At 33.9% G+C, this 24,547-nt stretch overlaps 1 protein-coding gene and 1 long non-coding RNA gene across 4 annotated transcripts; both read right to left on the reverse strand.

Annotated features, from left to right (window-relative positions):
• Window positions 1-443: 443 nt before the first annotated feature.
• Window positions 444-2,934, reverse strand: LOC144569675 (uncharacterized). The gene is made up of 4 exons (XR_013516126.1): window positions 2,532-2,934; window positions 1,603-1,735; window positions 730-1,410; window positions 444-616 (listed from the first exon to the last, which is right to left on the reverse strand). It is a non-coding gene; the product is annotated as an uncharacterized LOC144569675 (long non-coding RNA).
• A 3,643-nt stretch (window positions 2,935-6,577) lies between these two features.
• On the reverse strand, window positions 6,578-14,882 carry LOC144569069 (chitin elicitor receptor kinase 1-like). Of its 3 annotated transcripts, none has more exons than XM_078319246.1 (12): window positions 14,612-14,882; window positions 13,445-13,844; window positions 11,806-11,842; window positions 11,241-11,398; window positions 10,554-10,735; window positions 9,852-9,941; window positions 9,516-9,612; window positions 8,571-8,722; window positions 8,211-8,302; window positions 7,708-7,849; window positions 7,239-7,337; window positions 6,578-7,003 (listed from the first exon to the last, which is right to left on the reverse strand). In XM_078319246.1, the coding sequence occupies exons 1-12, from the start codon at window positions 14,738-14,740 to the stop codon at window positions 6,836-6,838; spliced, it is 1,746 nt and encodes a 581-aa protein (XP_078175372.1). In that variant the 5' UTR covers window positions 14,741-14,882; the 3' UTR covers window positions 6,578-6,835. The 3 variants fall into 3 exon arrangements, with proteins under 3 accessions (XP_078175372.1, XP_078175369.1, XP_078175371.1); XM_078319243.1 differs by having other exon boundaries at window positions 14,507-14,882; XM_078319245.1 differs by having other exon boundaries at window positions 9,519-9,612; window positions 14,507-14,881.
• Between the last annotated feature and the right edge of the window lie 9,665 nt (window positions 14,883-24,547).

Genomic DNA, 24,547 nt, shown 5'->3' on the forward strand with positions numbered 1-24,547 from the left:
AATGCGGTGATTAATATCGCTAATTTTGACTGTGATAGTTTTTAATGTACAGATAACGTACACAATCTCGTTTTTTCTATATCTCAAAAAAACTCAAATTTGTTTTTCATTTTGAATATTTATTTAATTAATTTCTTATTAATAAAAATTTCGGTTCAACCCTGCACGCATTCCTTTAAATCTCTGCCGTTCATCTGGCTCTTTTACAAATGGGGTGTTCATTGGGTCTGGTTTATCTAGTTTATTCGGTTTTGAACCGAACCGAATTAGTTTGAATCAAACGGTTTGATTTTTTCAATTTAATAGTTCGGTTCAATTTGCTTTATATATGTTTATGTTCTTTTTTCCCTTACCTACAAGTTTCCTCTCCTCCTTCAATCCGGGCTTGAGACCGGCTATGTAACAATAACATAGGCGGAGTTAAAAACTTGAAAAAACCATTAGTATCTTGATAAAGTAACAAAAAAAAAAAAGAATTGAGAGAAAGAACAGAGATATACCTTAAAAGAGATAAATCACTTTTCTTTCTTTCTTTTTTTTCGTTTCCTTTTCTTTTTTTTCCTTTTTTCCTTTTTTTTTTTTTTTCTATTTCACTGCACCATCTTCCTGTCTTATCCTGTACATATGAAGGAGTATAATCAAATTAGCATTTGATGACGTTTCACTTCAAAATATATATAATCATATAAAAGAAACTACATAAAAATAATAGACCAAAACTGCTAGTACCAGTTCCAGTTGGTGTTTGCAGTTCCTTTCTTATCGTCAATATTGATGTAATTTGACTTATTATTCCCCCGATGTCATCTTCTTCTTTTCTTTTCTTTTTTTTTTTTTTATTTTTTTTTTATTTTTTGGAGTTCAGTCTTTCTCCTTTATATTGATTTATCACCTTTCGACCTTCACTATGTCTTCAAGTTTTCTTCTCCTATATATTGAGTAGCTCTTACTCTGCCTGTGTATAAACTACACAGTCTGTCCCAAGTCAGGAAAAAAGAGGAGGGTTCGTGCCTCTTTATGAAAATGAAACCCTCACAAATTGGACAAGAGTAGTACTAGGATGGGTGACTTTCTCGGAAGTCCCTGTGTTGTTGATTCCAGTTAGATTTCATTTCTAACTTATCTCAATTTGTTTGGAAATAAAGGCTTCAAAAAGATATATTGAGTAGCTCTTCTCCTTCACTATTTTTTTCTTGTGGAACGTCCTTGTCCTATATGTTGATCTACTTACAATCCTGATGTCTACTTATTGTCCTCCTTGCCTCATTTTTCTCATTTTTTTTCTTGTTTTTCTCTGTATGTTGTTGTGCCCCAATTATTTCTCGTTGAACGTCTTTCTGTCTACGTCGATTTAATAAACGTCCTTCTCCTTTATGTTGACTTAATTACAAACCCATGTTACAGTTCAACCTATAGAAAGATGAGTTCAGTGATATTATGATTTGTTGCAAACAGTATCATCAAACAAAATAACAGTACTATTGAACTAACAGCCAAACAAACCACATTGGGCAATTGTAAAACTTGTTGATTGGAAAAGTACCACAGTGAAAACAAACTATTGCTCTTAGATCAAGGGAAAAAGTGAGTTTGTATTTATACCTTGTTTTAAAGTAGCAGTATTTCATTGGTTCTGATTTCTCTCCTCTTTCCAACTGGCAATATATATTTTTTTCACTTTTTGTTTTCCTATTTTGCATCACCATCTTCCTTTTTTATCATGTAAAATGAAGAACTACAATCAAATTAAGTAATTAACTATTGGTGATGATTCACTTCAAAATATATATAATTTAAAAGAAACTATGTACAAATAATAGACCAAAACTTCTAGAATAGTTCCAGTTGGTGTCTATTGGTCATTTTCTAACAATTTACTTTAAAAAAATATATATAATATCATCATTAAAAGAAGTATAGCTTTTGCCCAAACAATACAAAAACTGGACCAGAACAATTCATATTTTGTAATAGTCTATACTGGAGTTCCACATGCTTTAGAATTATCAAACAAAATTCAAATCCTCTCAAAAAAGTTCACAGGTTTGGATTTCATAAAAAAAAAAAAAAACTAGCTGCCAAACAAACCCATATTAGACAATTGCAAAATTTATTGATCAGAGAAAGTGTGACAGTGAAAACAGAGTTTTCAATAGTATTTTATTAATTGTGCTTTTCAGCCTTTCTTCCATATTTTTTCTTTTTCTTCACACTCCTTTTTATTTTATTTTCTTTCTTGCATCATCTACTGGCTTTCTTTATCCTACGCAACGGATGAGTACAATTATATTAGCAATTGGTGATGATTCGCTCCAAAACTATGTACAAGTACTAGATCAAAACTGCTAGTATCAGTTCTGGTTAGTGTCTATAAATATCAGAAAAAGCAGAGTACTTCTAACAATATTTAATTATTTATGTATCGGTTATTGAAAACATAGTAGACAGAAAATTATACACCAGAAAAGTTAGAACAGATCATAACAAACCTCGACAAGGAACAAGAAAGGAAAAGTTTCAGAAAACTGTACCTTGCTTTTGATTTGATAGCTTTGATATGAAATAACTCAAGAACTGCCTTGTTCGAATTGCGCAATTCTTAATACTCCAGAAATGCATTATCTGAGGAATCGCGAGAAAATATGGAAACTTGAAGGTGATGAGTTATTAGGGAACTTGAATTCTTGATCATTATTTTATTTTATTTCTTTTCTCTGGAAGAGAATTAGTGGAAGGAGAAGGAAGGCGATTTCCCCCTTTCCAGAATTTGGTAAAGAAATTGAAACAAAAGAGGTGCTTATGTAAGGTTTCTGAATCAATTATCTCATTTCTTGTAGATTTCTTTCCTTTTCAGATTTTGTGGAGGAATTGAGCGAAAGAAGGGTTTAAGCAAGGGTACATAGGCGAGGGTATTATTGGAAATTGAAGGGATCACGCGGTTTTAAGGAAGAGAATGGCAACATGGGATTTTAATTGCGATTCGATGGAGATCCGAGCCGTTCAATCTACAGCATTAAGATTCTCGCATACAGTTTTATATGATCGTGCGAATTAGAACTAGGGTGTACAAGTTCAAGTTCATTGAGCTCCTTTGTAAATTTAATTCTAAAACTTATTGAATTGATTTCAAATGACAAATGACAAATTCAAACCGTTGAAACTAATTAACTTTATGAGTGATACATTTACATTCAAAATATTTAAATTTAAATTAATTTAGTGTAGGATTAAGCTGTAAAAAATGAATGTATTAAGATTAATTTATAAACCTTTTAAATTTGAATATTTTTTACCACTTGACTCTATATTAAATTATTTTGAAAATTTAAAATATTTGTATGTAGGCGTATCACTTGTAAAATAAATCGATTTCAAAGTTAAGTTTACAAAAAAAATTTGATGAACTCAACAATATCTTAGTTCTACTCATCAAATTTAATCAGATACAGCTAAGTTCTGGTCCAAAACTGAATTAGAACATGTAATCAAAATAGAAGTAGAGATATATTTTTATGTATTTCACAAGTTAATAACTTGTATAGTTTTTTATTTACCTTAAAAACTTAAATTTATTTTATTCACATTCTAACTTTGGTAATATATTTTTTTTATCCTAATTAATTTCATGCTAACTTTTATTAAATTATTAAAAAATCTTAATTTCTTTCCGATTAAGATTTATAAAAAGTTATAAAATTAAAATTATCTTGACTATCAATTAACCCGCGACCATCTTTACAATTTTTGTTTATATTTTTTCTTTTTCATGTCTTGCTCATAAATGTTTAATTTCATTTAATACATATGATACAACAGTTAGATATGAAATTTTGAATTCTTTCAGTGCCTTCTACGATAAAATCTGCCAACAGAACAATTATGTACACAGAGAAAATCATCAGTAGACTCTTATCATTTCTATCAAACAATGATGACTAATTATGTTCACATGATGCACATATCATTGTGTAATTTTGGTTTGTTTACAACTGAGTATTTTCTAAGATATTTTCTTTCTAATCTTATGTAATAATTGATTTGTAACTTTTTTAAATTAATAAAAGTATCGACGAGTTTTACTGTAATAAAATTAAAAAAAACCTGAATTCTTTCTATCCACTTTGATTTCCGAGCCAGAAAAAGGTGTGACTCATACCGAACATAAAAACACAATAATTTTAACAGTTCAAGTTTTGCCATAATTGTTTTGAGGTTTGATATACATCAGTTAAAGACGTAGGATTCAACACCTATAATCAATTACGCACTTGACGCTAAAATTTTCTTTACTATTTTTATTTTATTTTTACAGTGGCATATTGAAATAAGAAGAATACCTACCTTTTCTTCAAAAATGAACAATATAGTTTAATAAATGAGTGTCTATGGTACTATGCATATTACGATTTGTTACTGTGCTACGGCTCTATATTCGAGTTTTTAAATTCTAACGGTCGATCTGAACCGTTCATCTTGTTCTCCATATTAATATGTGTTTGGAGACCAAATTTTATATTTTTTGAAATTTTTTTACTATTTTTTTAGATTTATTGAAAATCACTGTTTTTGGATGGTCCAGAATTTTCAGATCAAGTGATTTTCTAAATATCTAAAAAAATAGTAAATTTTTTTCAAAAAATGTAAAATTTGATCTCCAAACACATATTAATATGGAGAACAAGATAAACGGTTCGGATCAACCATTAGGATTTAAAAACTCGAATATAGAGCCGTAGTACGGTAACAATCCGTGATATGCATAGTAGCATAGACTCACTCTTAATAAATATATCATGTCAAAGAATTGATGTGTGCACGTCTCATTTTCGATTGAGAAGGAACCAATCATCATAATTTTCAGCTGAGAGTCGAGGATAATTTTGATTTTGTAATTCTTAATCCGAGATAAATTAAGGTTTTTTTTTTTTTGAGAAATGTTCTGGTACTCCGAGGCATCATATCCGAACGCGTTTTCCAAGTAGTTTAACAATTAAAACCTTTCAATATTGTCTAACTTCCATTTTCAGCGATAATATCCAAATATTTAAAGCTATGTTTATAACATTTTAAAATGTTACTCGCAGGCATATAAACATTTGTCTGAAAACATTTCTAGATAGTTTTAATTCTCAACTACTTTTGTCTTCAAACCAAAAAAAGAAAAATTCTTTTCACTCACTCTTTTTTATTTTTCAGATGATCCGTGATGAATTTTACGAATCTAAAAATACGAACGTTTTATATTCGATTTTATCTTTCAAATAAGATACAGGAAGAAATACTTTTGAGTTTTGTAACATGAGATTTATATGCTTTATACATGAGCTTTGTAAATGCAGTGTTATTGTTGAGCTTTATATGCTTTGAAGTGTTATTGTTGATATTTAAATTCTTTGTATATGAGGTTTATATGTTTTATTCTAGAGATTTAAAGTGTTATTAATGAGGTTTATATGCTTGTAAACATAAGTTTAAATTATTTTTAAGCAAAATAAAAATAAAAAACTGAAAGTCACATAGATTTAAAGTGGTAAAAAAAATTACGACACAAATATGACTCGAAAGTTATTTTTCATGGATCTCATTTAAAAGAGAAAATCGGGTAAAAAACGTTCATATTTTTAGATTTGCAAAATTAATCACGGATTGTCGAGAAAATGGATGAGAATGATCACAAAAATAATAAAAAAAATGGATGAAATGAATCTTTGGCTTGAAAATAAAAGTAGTTAGAAGTTAAAACTATACAGATTTAGAATTTTAATACTTGCAGGTAGAGGTTTAAATGCTTGCGAGTACCATTATAAAATGTAATAAACAAAGTTTTAAATGTTTGGATATTAGCACTGAAAATGGAAGTTATATAACATTGAAAGTTTTTTCTGTTAAACTACTTGGGGACGCACTCGGAGATTTTGTTTGAGGTACAATTATCAGACTTTTTTTTTTTATAATTTAGCTAGATTTAATACGAGACTAATTAATGAAAGGTAAATAAGAAAAAAATTGTAAGAGGCAAACTTTTGTCCCTAATAGTATTATTATTATCCAATGCATCAAATTGCTTATAATATAATATTCTCTTTTCAGAAATCAGAGATAGAATGTTCTATAAATGAAATTTTCAACTTTGATCCAGTTTTCGAAAAAAAAAAAAATTTATTAATAAAATATTCGGCATAAATGACGCCTCTACCATGATTTTCTGTGCATAGTCTTTAGACTCTCCTTTTTTCCTTCTATTTTGACCCGCTATACATTTGACTGTAAATGCAATATCCCGTAATTATACTATTAACTGGGGGAATTTTTGTTCATCAACCATTCAGAAGTAAAACAACTAGAGAAGTTTTATGTTCCCTCATCGCCTGACTTGTTACCACGCTGTTTCTCCACAGTTTTCCTTATTCTTCGACATAAGCAGAACTGAAGTTCATAACAGCTTAATATTCTATAAAAAAATAGTCATGTAGCAAAAGGAAATAAAGAAGGGGCACGGAAACTTTTTCACCGATTTAACAAATCATGAAATATTTGTTTTTCCTTTGGAAATAAAAATGGAGGTAAAGCCTTCCAATTTTAATGAAATATTCTAGTACATAAAAGAACATGCATAAAGGGCAGTAATATTCAAAGATGTGAGGACCTCAACAAAAAATTTATAACTAAAAAAGCCTGCACTAATTTAACAAAAACCATAAAATGACCACCACACCATTCATTCTTTATTAAATACCTAAACTGAGAACAATAGTTACAATATATTTACCAGAATACATGTACATGATATAAATAAGCCAACCATGGAGGACCGAGAAGCACAAGTTCAAAAGAATTATTGACCAGACATGAGGTTGGCGAGGCCGGGGTTGTTATCAAATAAATGATTAATATCCCACAATTCACTTGCAGAAGAGAGGGTCATGAGAGCCACCACCACAGATCTCATGCTCGGCCGTTTGTTAGGCTCATCCTGTGTGCATGCCTTCGCTAGCAGAGCCATCTGTTGTGTTTTGCGAAATTCAGATGCTAATATATCAAAATGACACCAATTTTAATCAGTGCTGCTAACATTCTTATAACACTGCCGAAACTCCAAAAGAGGTCAACATAAGGTATTAGGTACACTTGTCCAATTAAATATTTATTTTATTATAATGATTTGAGACCAAAAAGAAGGTACGGTCTGAAAGTTTGGCAGCTGAAATCATTTTGGAAAGAGTAAATAAATACGAGACCTTCATTATAGAGTCAACACGGTAGTCATCACCAAGTCTAGGATCAATTATCTTTTTAAGGCTCTCTTTTCGATCTTCCTTCCTTAGCGCATCATCAAACTGCACAGCAAAACAAGAAAAATAAAAAACTTGTTGACTATTTTGCAAAAATGTCCCACATTATCAAGTATGCCTAAACTACCCAAAATACCGGCAACAAAAACTTATCGCATAAATTGCATTATGATTATGTATACAAAGAACTGAAGCATAATTGCAGAAGCTCTGTTGCATTCAATGTAATATAAATAGCAAACTTGGTAAAAGTAATAGATCCCACTTCACTTGACTGGTACAGCATCAGTTTCCTGAATGGAGCTTCTTGGTAATAAGCAACATGTAATTTAAGTTTCTCATGGAACAAAGGACAAAGAGGAAGTTCTAGTTGTGTATATGCAACGACTTAAGAAAGGAAGACAAAGTGGCATACCAGGTCAACCAGACCCTTGGAATCAGAGGAAGAATCAGTGGAAGGCTTGATGATGGCTTCTTTGGCTGATATAAGCTCATAAAGTACTACCCCAAATGCGTAAACATCTACTTTTGGGGAAACATCACCATATCTAGCATACCTGAGATTAATACAGGAAATTTTATTGGGGGGAATTATACTTCACAAAGATAAAAATGGCGGTGGATGCGCTTCTACACCCATCTTTTCAATCACGAAAAAGTTGTTTCGAGCAAATTTTTGCATTAGTCACAAGTCACAACTCACAATTATGAGAAACGATGGCTGTTATTTGCAAATACGTAAAATTATAGGGTGGTATGCAGCTTTCTGAGAGAGAGATGGGGCGGTAGCACAGATGTCTAGGAGAAAATGTCCAAGGACTGTGGTTACCCAAAGGTCGAGAGTTCGAGCCCCTCTCACGATTTCACAGCTTATTTGAAGCTTTTAAAGAGAGAGAGAGAGAGAGAGAGAGAGATTACTCAGGAGGCATATAGCCAAATGTGCCAACCACCCTTGTAGGAAGAGACATGTTCCCAACTTCTGTAAGTTTTGCCAGCCCAAAATCAGCAACCTAAGAAATAATTATCAGTACCACAACTAGGTGAGTAACCCATTTTTAACCACTGAAAACTTACAAACATCGCATTTGCTCTTGCAAAAGGAGATACTAATATCCCAAATTGCTTTTTGAAGTTCTGTTCCAAAATAGACTCATTTATCAAGTGTCAGACTTTTGTACCAAGTACTGTAACACAATTTTGTATCAAGCCATGACAGGTATGTTAACACATTACGAACCTAAAATCCCAAACTGAAAGATGCTCTGGGCGAGTACAGACCTTTGCACGGTCGTTCTTGTCAATCAATATATTAGCAGATTTGATATCTCTATGGATGTAAACTGGTACAGTGTGCTCGTGAATGTACTCAAGGCCTCTTGCTGAGTCAAGAGCTATCTGCACTCTGTTAGCCCATGGAAGGGGAGACCACCCTGCATAGGTACCAAGTGGCTATGATTTACACATGGTTTAATCAATTGAACATTTACCTATATATACTCCCCAATAGCATCACAAACTAGCAACCAATAGTAGTCCAATTTCAATCGTGGCATCTAAATCGAAACCAAATTAAACCTTATTCCGAGCTTTTGTGCCATGCTCATTGTGTGTTATTTTTAAAGCTGGTAAAATCTGACATGACCAAGGAACTTAGCAACCCAAATTCTTGACCTGCCTGGTTTAACATGAACCTTACCACCTCAAATTAACTTTGTCAAGATGTTATCCAAAAGTTATAAGAAACCAGAAATTGAAAACCCAAAATTCAAATACCTGAACACAAAGTGGCCCAACCTCAAAAGCCCTATACTCTAAATAATCAGAACCTGAAATGACCCTTCCTAAACAGGCAGTTTAACCTGAAAACTAATTTGACCTGGACTGAACCAGACTTTGAGTGCCAGTTTATTATCTCTAGCTCATTTGGTTGCTTAGGTCAATATGTCACCATATCAACCACGAGATCACACAAACAAAACTATTTTCCAATTTGCTGTTTCTAGTATAAATCTCACTACCTATAAATAATCAGAATCTGAAATGATCCTTCCTAAACAGGCAGTTTAACTTGAAAACTAATTTGACCTGGACTGGACCAGACTCTGACTGCCAGTTTATTATCCCTAACTCATTGGTTGCTTAGGTCAATATGTCACCATATTGACCACAAGATCACATAAACAAAACTATTTTCCAATTTTCTATTTCTAGTATAAATCTCACTACCTGAACTGCGTAGGCGTTCACTCAGATTGCCATTCTCAATGTACTCATAGATAAGGAAAAGTGCACCCTCTATGCAATAACCTATCAATCGCACCTAGCATGAAAAGGAACAATCATACATGTATTATTTACTCCAGAAGTAGTGAGGGTATTACCTATATGAAATGACAGAAACAACCATAATAGTAGAGTCCTAACAGCAAAAAATTTATACTGTTTCAAGGTACCCATTATTTTGTTTGGGGGTGTTTTCATTGTTTTTTTCTTTCATTAAGGGGACAGGCGATGCTATTCAATCTGAAAAACAATTTAGATGTTTTCCTGGAAACTCACCAGATTCAAGTGGTGAACATGAGTCAAAACTTTAAGTTCAGCAAGAAATTCTTGAGCAGACTGCGTTTCCATTTTCTTTATTGCAGCTTTCTACATAATAAACCATGTTAAGTACTATTTTTCAACATAGAGAAAGTTACAGCAAAATACAACCCAAATGAGATTAAATGGAAGAACTAAAAAATGATGACTTATATTTGGGCCCTTCATGCATTATTGCCATTTTGGGTACTGCCTTGTGTCCAAAAAGAGAAAAAATCACTGCTGAAAGTCTCCAAATGTTATACTGGAAATTGTGCATAATGCATAAGAAAACCATAACTAGCAGTGGTGTTTTGGTGACTAATAGTATTATGGAACTTTTACATCTAACCAAATATTCTACTGTATATGCAACCAACAATGAAATATCCTGCAATCACAGCAACCAGCAACTATCCAATACAATATACTAAGGCTTATGGGTAAATAACAATCAGGGGTGAGAACCAACGTCCAGCCAACGAGAAATTGACTATTTGCCCCAGACTTTTGAACTACTTGTAACCTGACATTTAAAACTCTTTGCCATCCTACTAAGCTAACATTTTGTTGCTATTTGCAAATAAATGTAAATGGGCTTGTTGCGTATATAAAAAATATTGAATGTCATTTTATAAAGTTTCCCAAGAATCAAAGTAGAAAGAAACTTATTCAATAAACCTCTCCTCGGAGCTCTGCATAGTAAACAGCCCCATATCCACCTTGGCCAATCTTATTAGCCATGCTAAAATCATTAGTGGCTTTGGAGAGCTCTTCATAAGAGAACTCTACAGATTTGTCAACAGTAACTCCAGCTACTAGAGAGGGAGCATTATCTGCCGATGAGTCCATGGACAAATAGCCTGTATAAACAAAGAGACGGCCAAAATTATTAGTAAAAGTAACAAGAACATAAACCAGTGTTTGCACAATATTAAGCAGGTAATTGTTGAATTAACTCGACCATGTTAAGGCCCAACATAAATTGCTACAGAGGCATTCTATTAAGTCAATATGTAGGCAATAATTGAGTAACTTTTTGCTGGATATTAATTTAGCTTAATATGTTACAAATTATACACCTATTTGTAAGCCAAAATAGTCTAACATGAGTTCAGAACAGGAACTGTTGAGTGTCATTTGCATAAGATAAGGGTATTATGTATGTATTAGATAAGAAGATTTCCAGTGTGAAATCCAATTTAGCTCAGCTACTGGTTGCAGTTTGGTTGGTTCAGTTATTACAGGTTTTGCATTGCTCATTTGTTGGGGTTTAGACCTGATTGTTTTTAATCCGTGTTTAAGGGTTTAGGATATAACAATTTATGAAAAAAAAAGAAGCAAAGAAGCAGAAATTTCAAACAGTACCAAGAGGAACTGAGCTCTGTCCAGACATAAGAGGAAGTAGAGATGCCTTCTTAGCCTTCTTTCTCTTGTCCACCAAACAGTACGAAACAAGAACTATTGATAGCAGAATAATTATTGCGCCTATTACAATTCCTGCAATGGCTCCGCCTGATGAATTCCTGCCCTATTTCAGCATTTCAAAACATCAGTATCAACCAGGTTTCACACAGTATATTCTGTTTGTACCAGTCCTACCAATCATTCAACTCATATCAAATCCAATAAAAAATATGCCAAATATACCTTACCGCTTTTATACACTTTAACTCTTTCAATTTTTTTTTTTAATTTTACTATATGCAACAACATTTTTACCAGTACCGTGATTAATATTTCTGCCTATTTTTCCATGTACCCAGCCTGCCCATACCAACAAAGAAATTTTCATTCCAAAATTGTACACAAGAATTAAAGATCTTTACATTGACACACCATACAGGCTGTTACTTCTTTCTGAGAGTTTTGCTTGAACTCAATAGACCTTACTGCTTTATATACAAATGTAAAAACTAGTTCAAATATTTACCGCTTTGAACTAAGAGCACGGTAGCTTCCATTAGGACCTGAAATAATTATACCAAAACGAGAAAAATATTTAAGTTGCTATTTCCTGAATTACAACAGAACAAAAGGCAAAAAATAAAGCCAATATGCGGATTTATGAAAACTTAAAATCTATTACTCAACATTTAAGTCAATATTTCCAGATTTGTCCTCGTTAGTATGGTTCCATCATACAAATCAGAAGTGCCCAAAATTTCAATTATCCTGAATATGACCCAACTAGCTAAATACATCTAATACATAATTAAGCACTAATTTAACCAAATTTTGCTTCTGTAAACTTCAAACCTAAATTACAATGAATGTCAACTTTATTAGTATCAATTACCCTCAAATTTTATATCAACACAATAGAAGCCAGCTATTCAACAGAAAGTACTTAAAGCTAGTAAGGCAGCTACAGATTGAGCATACACAAAGGCAATAAACCCCTTTCCAAGCCCTGGTGGCCAGCTAGCCTGTATGCATAACCCTATATCAAGCCTCGGTTAATCCTCAATTAAGCACTATAACCTCATTTGAATCTAAAGTCTCTTCAATTAAACATTAATGCTAGATGTCACATTTAAGCCTCATGCTAACTCAGTAATTAAACATTGTTAATCAACCCTTGCCGAATCAGAAAGCAAGCTCAGAAAAGAAGTAATTTTCAACCCTATATTCTGCTTGACTTGATATGAAAGTCTAAACTTCCTCTGATTATAATGAAGGGATAATTTATCATATTTGCAAATAAACTGGTTACAAAAATATGGATTCAATTTTTCTTTTGCAATTAAGATTAGCACAAATTTAGTTTGAACCTGTCACATAGAGATTAGGTTGCTAGAAAGAGGGGCAATCTTGTCAATTTTTGCTAAACTTAACCCATTTAACTTTTTTTTTTTTTGAGGGTCAGTGAGCAATGGCTCAACCCATTTAACTTTTACCTATCTGCTAGCCCGACCACAATTTTATCAACTGGGTGCTATTTTCAAACTTCTCCAAACTTACCAGCATTATTCAGGATATGGTCCTCTAACTGTTTCAAAGAGACCAAGTTTATTTCTGAACTTTTTTTTGCACCAAAGGTCCTTGAACTTTGGGGAAAAAAAATTGGTCATTGAACTATAGAAAATAACCAAGTAGGTTATTCAGCTTCCATTTGCACAAAATCAATTCTTGAACTTTCAAAGTTAAGTCACGATCCCTCTGATAGAATCAAGTTAGCTCTTCTCAGAATGCCCAGCTTGGTCTTTTTGAGCGAAGTTTGAAGACTAACTTGTTGTTTTGAAAGTTCAAGGACCATCTTTGTGCAAATGGAAGCTCGGCAATTTCAAGGACCAAAATCTATTTTTTCCTTGTTTAACACCAATGCATCTTAATTCTGATGAAAATGTTAGGAGTTAGAGCTACATATTTAGCTACGATATTAACTACCAACTATAAATTGACACACAATAACTTCTAGGTTGATGCTCTGGTGTTCTTAAATGGACCCACCTGGACTTTACTCAATTATCAAGTATTTGCAAATAACTACTCACATTACAAGTATGAATGATCATCTGGTGCAATTGCAAAAATATCATAATGTGAAAATGTCTAATATGGATTCTTACCGTGTGTGGGAACATACAGAATTGCACCCACTGAACTAAAATTTACACCGGGATTATACTCTGCAACTAGCTCTGCTGATATGTTATACATGCTTGCAACAGAGCTCGCATTCTCACCAGACTGTAACGGATACGTCTCAAACAACCCGTACTGGTCTGAAACTGAGCTGTTTCCGCATGAACAGTTCACAGTGACATTCACAGTAGCACCACTTGATATATTATTGGTTGGGTATGAGTTGAACTTCGTAAGTGAGTATGTATTGGTTAGGTTGGCATAGATATCTTTGGCGATGCTTTCGTATTTGTCGCCAGCTTGAACGGTGTATTGGAAGGTGTGACCAAGAAACGAGTTGTCTATACAGTCACAAGAAAAATTCACATTCACACGATCCCCGGTCTAGATAAAAAAATATTAATATTTTTAAATTCAGAAAAAAATGTTGTTTTTTAATTTAAGTTTCAAGAAGCAAAACACTTGGATTGGAGGCAAATAAATTGAAAACAGAAAAATAATTTGTAAAGGTAAATCAAAGGTGCTTGGATAAGAAAAAACAAATAGTCATGGTTTTATGCAAACAAAACATATTTTTGTCATATTTGTAAGAGACACCTCCAAATTTCTAAAGTTCCAACTGAATAAGGGATATTTGGAGTTATTTGTCCTTGAAGCCCAATGAGGATTAGTTATTGGCTTTGCGCTGCTAACTTTTATAAATGGCAAGGATACTGAGATTTTATTGGTGTAACTTATCGGAAATAAATCTGTTGTGATTGTTCAGGAATCACAGGACCCTGTTATTCCAAATCCATCCCTTCATTTATTTCGAGATTCGTGCACAGAAAACTACTGATTTTGAGGATTGTACATTTCAGAAAATAAAGGATTGGATTTGGAATAGCAGGATCCTGTGATTAGATTTAGTTCCGTAAGTTATCTCCTTGCCTACTCTTGATAGAATTCAATTACTATCTTCCTTAAATAAACAATAATAGCAAAACAGTTGCTAATAAAGTAAGATTACCAAAATGAGAAAGAAAAATTACTGGAGCAGTACTCACCATGATAAAATTTTTATTCGTAATTGTTGGATTGTAAGGCAAAACCTCCTCAGGAGTCATTTGGAAAAGAGAAGTTATATAGTTCAAATTCAAGTCAATACCTACAGAATCAAAGGTTGAGAGGTAGTATGAACCCAGTGCGAGATCGCATGTTTTGGGGCACTTCGATTCCAATCCCCTAAAAAATCCGCTAGCTAAGATCACTAACACGAGTATGAATTTCGGTTCAATCATGGCTTTTCCCCCTTCTCTTTGATCCAATTAGGGGTGAAAATGGTAAGCCCTGGATTGCAATAGCCAGTAGGTGATACGCAGAGAGAGAGAGAGAAGGGCGGACACAGTCTCTTCTCAGGTTTGACTGGGCAACTATGGAGTACTTGTGATGTTTTACTGAATTTGTGTGCCTGTTCGGCAAGGTAGGAATTATCAAGAGAATAAAAGGTAACAGAGGAATTGTAGAATTGGGAATTGATCTCTCTTTTTCTCTATTTCAATAGTGTTCGGTAAACTCAATTATTGAAATAGTAAAAGTGAACACTCATTAAAATATAATATTAGTTGGAAATGATTCTTATATCCTTATGGAGTTTGGTTAGTACACCAACTTCATGTGAGTTTGGTTAGTACACCAACTTCATGTGTAGTGCATGATTAAAATGCATATTCAATAAAATGGTGAATGTAAATTCAATAGATAAAATTATAAAATAAAAAGTTAATAATATAGTTAAAATATTCTAATAAAGTATTGAATTAGTATTAACAACAGCTAAAAATAATAATTCATGATAAGCATTAAACGTCACTACTACAGAATTTCAAATCTGTACCAGTTTTTTTTTTACATTTAAAATCGGTTTTCACACCAGTGCTGATCAGGCCGGTGCTGATTCCACTAATTGATTAGCATTTTATGTAAATAACACTGGTTTTTATGTAAAAATTAAACACAGGTTACACAGCAAAGATTATGGTACAACAAAAATTGAACACGGCAAAGATAAAATTGAATACAGCATCATATTATCATTCTCAAAGCAAGACTAAGCTTGTTTTTGAGTCAGAAATATAGATGCCAAAATAAATTGTCAGTCGAATCATTTTCTTCGTTTGAATCTTCATCTTCCTCGTCCTTCCGTTCTCGTAGCTCTTCTTGTTGGTCCAAAAAAAAATCATCTTCAAATGAACCTGATGCAATTGAAAACTGAAATAAAAAATAAAAACGAATGCAATTGAAAAGGATTATAAATTAAAAGTCAATAGCTTCGTCTGATTCATTTGGACAATAGCTTTGTCGGATTATAATGATCAATTGACCACTTTTAAAATCCAAGTCATTTATATTTTATTTACAAAATGTGGCATGACAGTAAAAAAAAAAGGGTATTGAAATAGGTTCGAGCAAGCTCTTGTGAAAGAATAGAGGCACTTGACCAATTTTAAGAGGAAAATTTATACAACAAACAAAAGAGTAATGGAGAAAAAAAACATACAGTGATTAATTTTTTCCAAGAAGCTCTTCGACTTTATAGCCCATAACCTTCTCAGACTCGTGATTTAGGTATGAGCAAGCTGTCAATGGCAGTTTTAACAAATACATTGATAAAATTCAAAAGGGAAAGCTAAAATGGAAGAGCAAGACTAGATAAGAGGGATCTCGTTTGAAAGATAAATCCGGATCTATTGAACTCGTAGTCTTTATTTATCAAATCTCCGGACAAGTTGTCGGAAAATTTGGTCGGAGTAAAATAGAGGAAAGTTTTTCCTTCTCTGGAAATGGGCACGAAGAAATGGGGAAGAAAAGTGAGGGAATATTAAATTAGAAAAAGTGAGAGAAGGGTTGCCACATCAGCCAAATACAGGGTAAAAATGGTCTTTTTTTTGTTCCTTTTCTAGGATTTATTTATTTATTTAGAATTACGTTAAAATAATTCATTCAAACAAGCCTTGTAAGACAGGATTTTCTGTAACTAGCCTCCACCGATCCCTAGGATCGGTGGAGCAAAAAAAATCACAACTACACCGGTCCCTAGGACCGGTGGAGGCCACTTTTCCTCACCGCAATTACTCGGCCACAGAAGATCCCAGCAAGCCCTCCACCGATCCCTAGGATCGGTGGAGCTTTGTTCTCAAAATCCGCCCGCAGCCACACCCATTTTTCCTTCTTCTTCTCCCCTGTCCGAGCCTTCTTCTCCAAAACGGTGAGTTTTTTTTATTTTTTTTTTTATTTTTTTATTCTTTCAATATACTCAACCATTTGTCCATCCAATTGTTTCAAAATGTTCAGATCGTCGAAGAGAATTAGAAACTCTTCAGATCTACGATTTTGATAAGGTAAAAATTCTTCTTTTTGTAATTTTTTTATTTTAGCCGAATTAAAATAAATAAATAATTTAATTTAGTTTGTTTAGTATTTTTAGATTGTTTTTGTGAAATGTAGTGTGAAATTAGTATTTGGTGTAATTTAGTGTTAATTTGGAGTATATTTAGTGTAATTTAGTGCTAATGTAGTATTAATTTAGCGTTTATTTGATTTTAATTTAGTGTAATGTAGTGCTAATGTAGTGTTAATTTATAGTTCATTTGATGTTAATTTAGTGTAATTTAGTATTTATGTAGAATAAATTTGTGTAATTAAGTATTCATGTAGTATAATGTAACTTTTTAGTAATATGTATTATAATTTGTATAAAATTAGATAAATGTGTGATGACTCTCATGGTGTTTAAAATTAGATAAAATTATAAATGTGTAAAATTAGTAATATTCATGAAGTTTAAAATTAGATAAAATTATAATGTATAAAATTAGTAATATTCATGAAGTTTATTATTAAAATCAAAATTAGATGATATGTTTTTTACATAAATTTTGATTATTGTAGCCATATGCTTGAAAAAAATGTTTGTTTATATAATTATGTGTGATGACTCTCATTAGTTGCAAAAATATTGTTTATCAAATTTTCTAACAGAGTCAATGGATAATGTGAATTATCCGGAGCTGTTGAAATTAGCACCACAGAACCACAGAGCATGGAAAGTTCGTGATATGGTAATTTTGATTATATCTATTAATTATTTGTTGCAAATAAATATTATATGAAGTATTTGAAGGGTTTATAATGTTTTATTTCTTTTTGGCAGCCTTCCTCTTCATTGAACCAGATAAATTCACATAAGACTCGTATTACTTACAACAGTCGGATGGAAGATGCTATGAAGAGATTAGGGTTGTATCAAATTGCTCGCCTTAATGATTGCAAGATTGATCCGCATTTGATTAGTGCTCTGGTTGAGAGGTGGAGGCCGGAGACCAATACATTTCATCTACCTGTCGGTGAGATGACAGTGACGTTGGAAGATGTTGCATGTCTATGGGGCTTACCGATTAAGGGTAATTAACTAATTAAAGTTGTTTATCGGTTAATTTAAATAACTAATTTTTTAAGGTGAATTGTTGATTGTATAATTCTTTTAATTTGCAGGTGACCCGATTACTGGCACCAGCGATACTGATTGGAACCCATACTTAGAGTATGATCTAGGGGCTGATCCGGCTCTTTTTTACGATAACCTCATTGAGACAATGCCATATAAATATAGGATTTATAATCCTAACACATCGAAAGAACGATTGTCCGTCTCTGCTTATTCGATTAGACTGAAATGGGTGCGGGCCAAATTTAGTGAACCCTTACAAGAGTGGGACAGTAATGAGAGACTTGCACAGTACACCCGAGGTTTTTGTATGGATTTATTCGGGTCAGTTATGTTTCCGGATTCTAGTACGGATGGAGTCCCTGCGATGTACTTGCAATTCATTAATGATCTAGAGACTCCACAAGAATACAATTGGGGAGGTGCCGTACTCGCACATCTCTATCGGGAGTTGTCACGTGCTTGCCTTGCAGGAGTAGACACGATAGCGGGTCCGATGTTATTGTTACAGATTTGGTCATGGACTCGATTTACTATTGGTCGGCCTAATCCCCGCGAAGAGCCACCTCCCTTCGGTGGTGCAGATGAGGATACGAGAAATGCTTTCGGTGTGAAGTGGACCACTCGACATTTGTGGAAACACAACCCTCACTTAGGTATAAAGATTTATAATTCGAGATGAATTCGATAGATTTATAATTGTTTTTTAAAATTTATATTTTTTTTGACAGGTGGTACAGCCACATATAGAGATAGCTTCGACAGACTAGCTGATGAGACAGTTAACTGGCGACCATACGTTGATTACTATGATCAGTTACCTAGACATGTTCGAGGACAAAAAAGGTATTGGATGAGCTGCGGTTACGTAATCCATTTCTGGATGGTAGAGTATCAGCATGCGGATAGGGTCATGCGCCAGTTTGGTAGGTACCAAGAGATCCCGCCTCCTCCTCCTCTACCATTTGATGAGATCAGTTATTTAAGAGAGGCGTGGCATCACGATGGCAACGCAACAAGGGATGGTTGTTGGAAGATTACTCATAGTGAGTTCATCGAGAAGCATGCAATAATAATTAGAGAGCGGAGACCATATGACATGGGGACGCATCATATGTACATGCATTGGTTCAACGCGCGTGGTATGAGATCGGTGTATCTATCAGATAACATTCCGGAAGCTCTACGACGTCAGCCTCCCCCGCGAACAGAAGATGTTGCACCTCGTAAGACTTCTCCCAACTCCCAAACAAGTCCGCAATTGCAAGTTCTCTACCTCTCCACAACTTATTATACGAGGGCACTACTGTCCCAAATTTAACTTTAACCAGATGCTTGACCATTTTAATGCTTAACTCCAGATCATCTTTCAAAGCCGGTTTAATAATATCAGCAATTACTCTAGAAGTCATTTGATGACTATCCAACCTTTCAGCACTGCCAAAACATGTGTGGATAAACGGGTTGGTGGAAATTGTCCATGCACCTGTTGGTACTACAATTGCATACAATTTCCATTGGCATTTTGAAGATTTACATTTAACTCTATACTTGGTTTTGCTGCTGTTTAGCACGTCTAACTCTGTGTTTTTGTTTAGGTGAAATTCAGCAAGTTCTGATTTTAGTTTGGCTTTGGATTCAAACATTTGACCTTCAGCAAATTTTTCATCTAACCTGGGGGGGTTCGCAAAAAATGCACGATCCGCGTATGGCATTGGCAAATCATCGTGGAATGAGGAACATGGATGCTTAGGTCCTCGATTGAGAAATGGGATCGAGTTGTGCCAATCCTTCAATATTTCTCTGTCGTTCATTTCAGCTTCCGCTTCGTCCATATCTGCGTTCCATGCTTCATCCGAATCATCATCATCAAAAGAACTTCTATCAGATTCTGTGTCTTGATCTGATTGCTCACAAAGGTCGTCACCGGCCTGAACCGGATGTGTGTAGGTGGGTACAGGTACACTGCCCGAATTAGGATCAAAGCCGGTCTGAACCGACGATGTGTTACTACCTCCGGGCAAACTATCTGGACACGGATCATAACTGGTTTGGTTTCTAGCCTGGTGCGCCTCAGCTACCAATTCTATAACCTTAAATCCAGCCACTTGAGCTGCAGTTTGTTTAATGACATCCCAAGTTTCCTCATTTTCTATCCGAAATAGTGAGAAATGGTACGATCCGGGCGGTGCTGTGTTCATACGTACCCTGATTGTCAATTTGACTCGACTCGGAAGCAATTCAAGTCCAACGTATATTTGCCGTCTTATAATAGCAAAACTGGTAGAATCAGATACAGTAAAGGTAAATGCAGCCCCTATGTCATAACCAACACCTGTTGAAGTGCTTTGGAGGTTACCACCATAATACACATTGATCAATAGCAGTGACATTTTGCTGAACAAAAATCAAACACTAAATTAATAAACATATGAGTAAAAAAAATACTAAATAAACATATGAATAAAAAAAACACACTAAATATATAAACATATAAAAAAACACTACATAATATATGAGTACAGAAAAACAATAAATATAAACATATGAGTAAAAAATAAACTAAATATAAATATATGAGTAAAAAAACTCAAAATATAAACATATGAGTAAAAAAAACTAAAATATAAACATATGAGTAAAAAATAAACACTAAATCAAACTCTAAATATTTTTCAATTTTATAACACTAAATATAAGCATATGAGTAAAAAAAAACTCACAATAATAATCAGAAGACGATGCTGAGTACAATGGTGGTGGCGATCTGTTCATATGACAACTCCTCTACTGAATCTGAAAAAAACAAAATAAGAAAAAATAGAAGGAAGAAGAAAGAAAAATGGAGATCGGGAAGAGAAGAAGAAGGGTGCGGCTGGGTAAATGGTATAGTGTGAACCTACACCGATCCACAGGACCGGTGGACTAATTTTTAAGCTACACCGATCCACAGGATCGGTGCAGGTGCGTTTTGGTGTAATCCTCCGTGTAACCGTTGTGGCAGACGAAAAATGAGCTACACCGGTCCCTAGGACCGGTGTAGTTTTGCTTTTTTTTGCTCCACCGATCCTAGGGATCGGTGGAGGCTAGTTACAGAAAATCCGGCCTTACAAGGCTTGTTTGAATGAATTATTTTAGCGTAATTCTAAATAAAAAAAAAATCCTTTTCTAGCTCAATTCCCTATTTCAGTCTCCCCTGAAATTGGAAAAAGAGGAAAAGAACCTCTATTCCGCCCCTCTATTCCTACTCATCTCTCAGCTGTTCGGCAAGAATAGTTGTTCAATTCCATTCAATTCCCCTATTCCAATCCTGCCGAACAGGATAGTAGGGAATAGGGATCCTCAATTCTACTGAAATTTTTATTGATAGAAAATATATTAAATAAATGTCATGGCCAGCTTTTGAGTTTTTTCGACATATAGAAAAACGTGATGAAAAATCACGGCCTTTCAACGTTATGGTTTTTTTTGAGAATATAGGAAAAACATGATAAAAAAATATATTAGTAGGTGATAACGTTTTTGAGTTTTTTTGAGATTTAGGAAAAACATGATGAAAAATCATGGCTTCTGAATGTTATGACTTATCACGGCTAGCTTAGCACTTAATTAATTACCCTCCATTTTAACTGAACTGCGCAAGGAAAAAAAAATTGAAAAAAAACCTTGGCTGTGATAGATAGTGATGTGATTTTTACTACACAAGTAATAAATCCTAAATTGCACTCAATTTGGTTGCAAGTGTACAACCTTATCGAGGAGTACTTAGGGATCGTCTCCACAGGGACAAGTCGGAATATTAACTCTAACCTAACAATTTAATGTAGTAAAAGAAAGTAAAGAGGTTTTTGTTTGTTCAATTGGTTGGTTTGATTGCGATTAAATTAAATTAAACTAAAGTCTTAAGGCGAAATTCGGTTTTTAACAAGAATGAGAAATTAGGGTTTCTTAGGGTTCCTATCCACTAGTGTTACGACTAATTGGTTTATTAAATTTGTTCTTTTATTTATGAAGGCACAGTTGGGTGTTGTAGGTACAAAGGGATATCTCTATATTAATACCATCTTTCGATTAGAATAAACGTCACCTCTCGGTACTTGGCTACTCTAATTTAAAGTCATTAAGTTCTTACTGTCCCAATAAATCTAGAAAACTGTCTTTCACCTCTCGGTACTTGGCACAATTCTCTAAACTATTAGGTAAAACCCGTATAAGACACGCGTCACCTCTCGGTACTTAGCCTATCAAATACCCTATTCCTTATGGTCTGGACCTAATATTCAATTTCTCAATTGCAAATACCAAATCCTAGGATTTCATGTGATTTCGATTAAGTCATCACAATCAATTAAAATAAAGAATAGATCATAACAAAGAACAAGAATATATAGAATAAAACCAATTAAATCATAACAAAAGTTTCAAGTATAACCCTAATCAACCCTAGAAAAGCCCTTAGCCAGTCATGACTAAAGCACAAATGAAATCAAAAGAATAAAAGAGTTCCAAAGGAAAGAAAATGATAAAACCGGTTGATCGATTTTGCTCCCTTCTTCCTTCTTCTCTCTTCCTTGCTTTTCCTTGTTTTTCCTTGTTCAAAACCTAGAAATTCTGCCTAAAAAACGTCCCTAATCTGTTCTACAAGTCCCTATTTATACCCAACTCAAAAACCTAGAAATAACCAACTAAAAATAGCAAATTCGGGCTCTGAACCGCCTTATTGCGGGCCGCAATAACTTTATTGCGGGCCGCAATGTACTGTAGCAGTTAACAGACTGCGCAGAAAAATTCTGAAGAGGTCCTTGCGGGCCGCAATAAAAGTCCTTGCGGGCCGCAATAAATTTCTTTTATATTCTTAGGTTGTAGATCTTCTCGTTAGCTTTCCAAAAAGTGGTCACAAGCCTTAATCGCAGTTACGAGTCAAAAGTTATAGCCGTTTTAAGTTCAGACTCTATTTTTGGCTGACTGCTACAGTGCATTGCGGGCCGCAATAACTGTGCTGTAAATAAAGAGGCTCTGACTTGTTTGGTTGCGGGCCGCAATAACTCCATTTCGGGCCGCAATAAATGTTGGCAGAAGCTCATTTCTTCGTGCTAACTCACCCGTTTTGCTTCGTTAAGGTCCAAACACTTGATTACCTGTAAAACAAACATAACTAGGGCAGTAACTTGAACTTTTGGACATTTCTAACCTAATTAAACCTAATTTAAACTAATTTAACCAAAACTTGGCTTAATTTACATACCTAACCCTAGGTTTAAATAGATACAATTTTGGCTTATCAGATAGTAACAGTCAAAGGCGAGAAAACAAATAAAAACCCTGGCCGTGATAGATATTAACGACCATATGAGAAAAAATAAATAAATAAAGTACCTAAATTTGACTGACAACAAAAAAAGGGGTAAAGATCGTATACTTCTTCAAAACTTGCCGAAATTTTTATTAATAGAAAATATAATAAAAAAATATCCAGATTAGGGGACGCTTTTCGTTATTTTTCAGATATAAGGAAAACGTTTTTAAATATCGCGGCCAATGGCCGTTGTGGCTTATAACGGCCATACTTAGTGCCTTATTAACCATTCTAACTACATTAACCATGCTAATTGAACCAGAGAAAAAACCGGAAAAAAAACCCTGTCCGTTATGGATAGAAACGGCCAGCGCGGAAAAAAAAAATTGTGAAAATTCTGTCCGTGATGGATAGCAACGGCCAGCGGAAAAAATAAAAAATTCCGAAAATGCCTGTCCGTGATGGTTTGTAACGGCCAGCGAAAAAACAATAAAAAATACGTGTCCGTGATGGTTTGTAACGGGCAGGGGCGGAAGAAAAAAAAATTGGACCGTGATAGATAGCACCGGCCTGTCGGTGGAAAAGTCTGGACGTAATTCTCTCCGAAGGGCACTCTGGACGTAATTATTTCTGAAGGGCAATACAAAACAGTACTCTGAACGTAATTTTCCATGACGTCCATACAGCATATAAATTGCCATCAGCAGCTTGATTTGTATCATAACTTCATAATCTTCTCTTAATCTCCTCTGAAAAAAAAAGAAAGAAACCCTCTTAGATATTTTTCAATTATGAAAAATAATTAATTTATTGTAGAAAGTGTTGTGGAGTTTTGCATCGTGAAATATATATATTAGATAATCGTTCCCTCCGTTGGACCATCAACAGGTTAGTTTCAAATTTTTCTATGTCATTATTGTCATAGACTGAAACTAGATTTCTTGACGGTCCCTCGGGGGGAACGTTGATCTGTTTCACGTTACAAAGCTCCCCCTCACTTTCTCAGGTTCTCGTATTGTGAATTATAGCTTCAATCCATGTCGCATTATTGTCATCACCACACTAGCAACACTTTTTTGTATTATTATTTTGTTGTCATAAATGCTTAGTTTTTATAACTCTACGCATGCATGTGTATCATTGAAAAAGATTAGCATCTCATAAATATATATATGCCCTGTACTCAACAAATAATTAAAAAAATGTGGTGGATGGATGACTGAATTTTTCTTGTAATTATGCAAGAGCTAATATTTTTTTTTTAATTTCTCTCAAAAAATTAAATTATATTACAATAACTTATTT

This window comes from Carex rostrata, chromosome 18 (genome assembly GCF_964058835.1).
Source record: "Carex rostrata chromosome 18, lpCarRost1.2, whole genome shotgun sequence".
In the NCBI taxonomy this organism is placed as follows: domain Eukaryota; kingdom Viridiplantae; phylum Streptophyta; class Magnoliopsida; order Poales; family Cyperaceae; genus Carex; species Carex rostrata.

Bases quoted from the DNA above. Each gene is read 5' to 3' on its own strand.
- LOC144569069 (XM_078319243.1), bottom strand. From the start codon at position 14,740: ATGATTGAACCGAAATTCATACTCGTGTTAGTGATCTTAGCTAGCGGA. The intron at 13,845-14,506 runs GTGAGTACTGCT...TTTTTTATCTAG, and splicing joins CGAATAAAAATTTTATCATG to ACCGGGGATCGTGTGAATGT. The intron at 9,613-9,851 runs GTGAGTTTCCAG...TTTTCATGCTAG, and splicing joins ATGTTCACCACTTGAATCTG to GTGCGATTGATAGGTTATTG.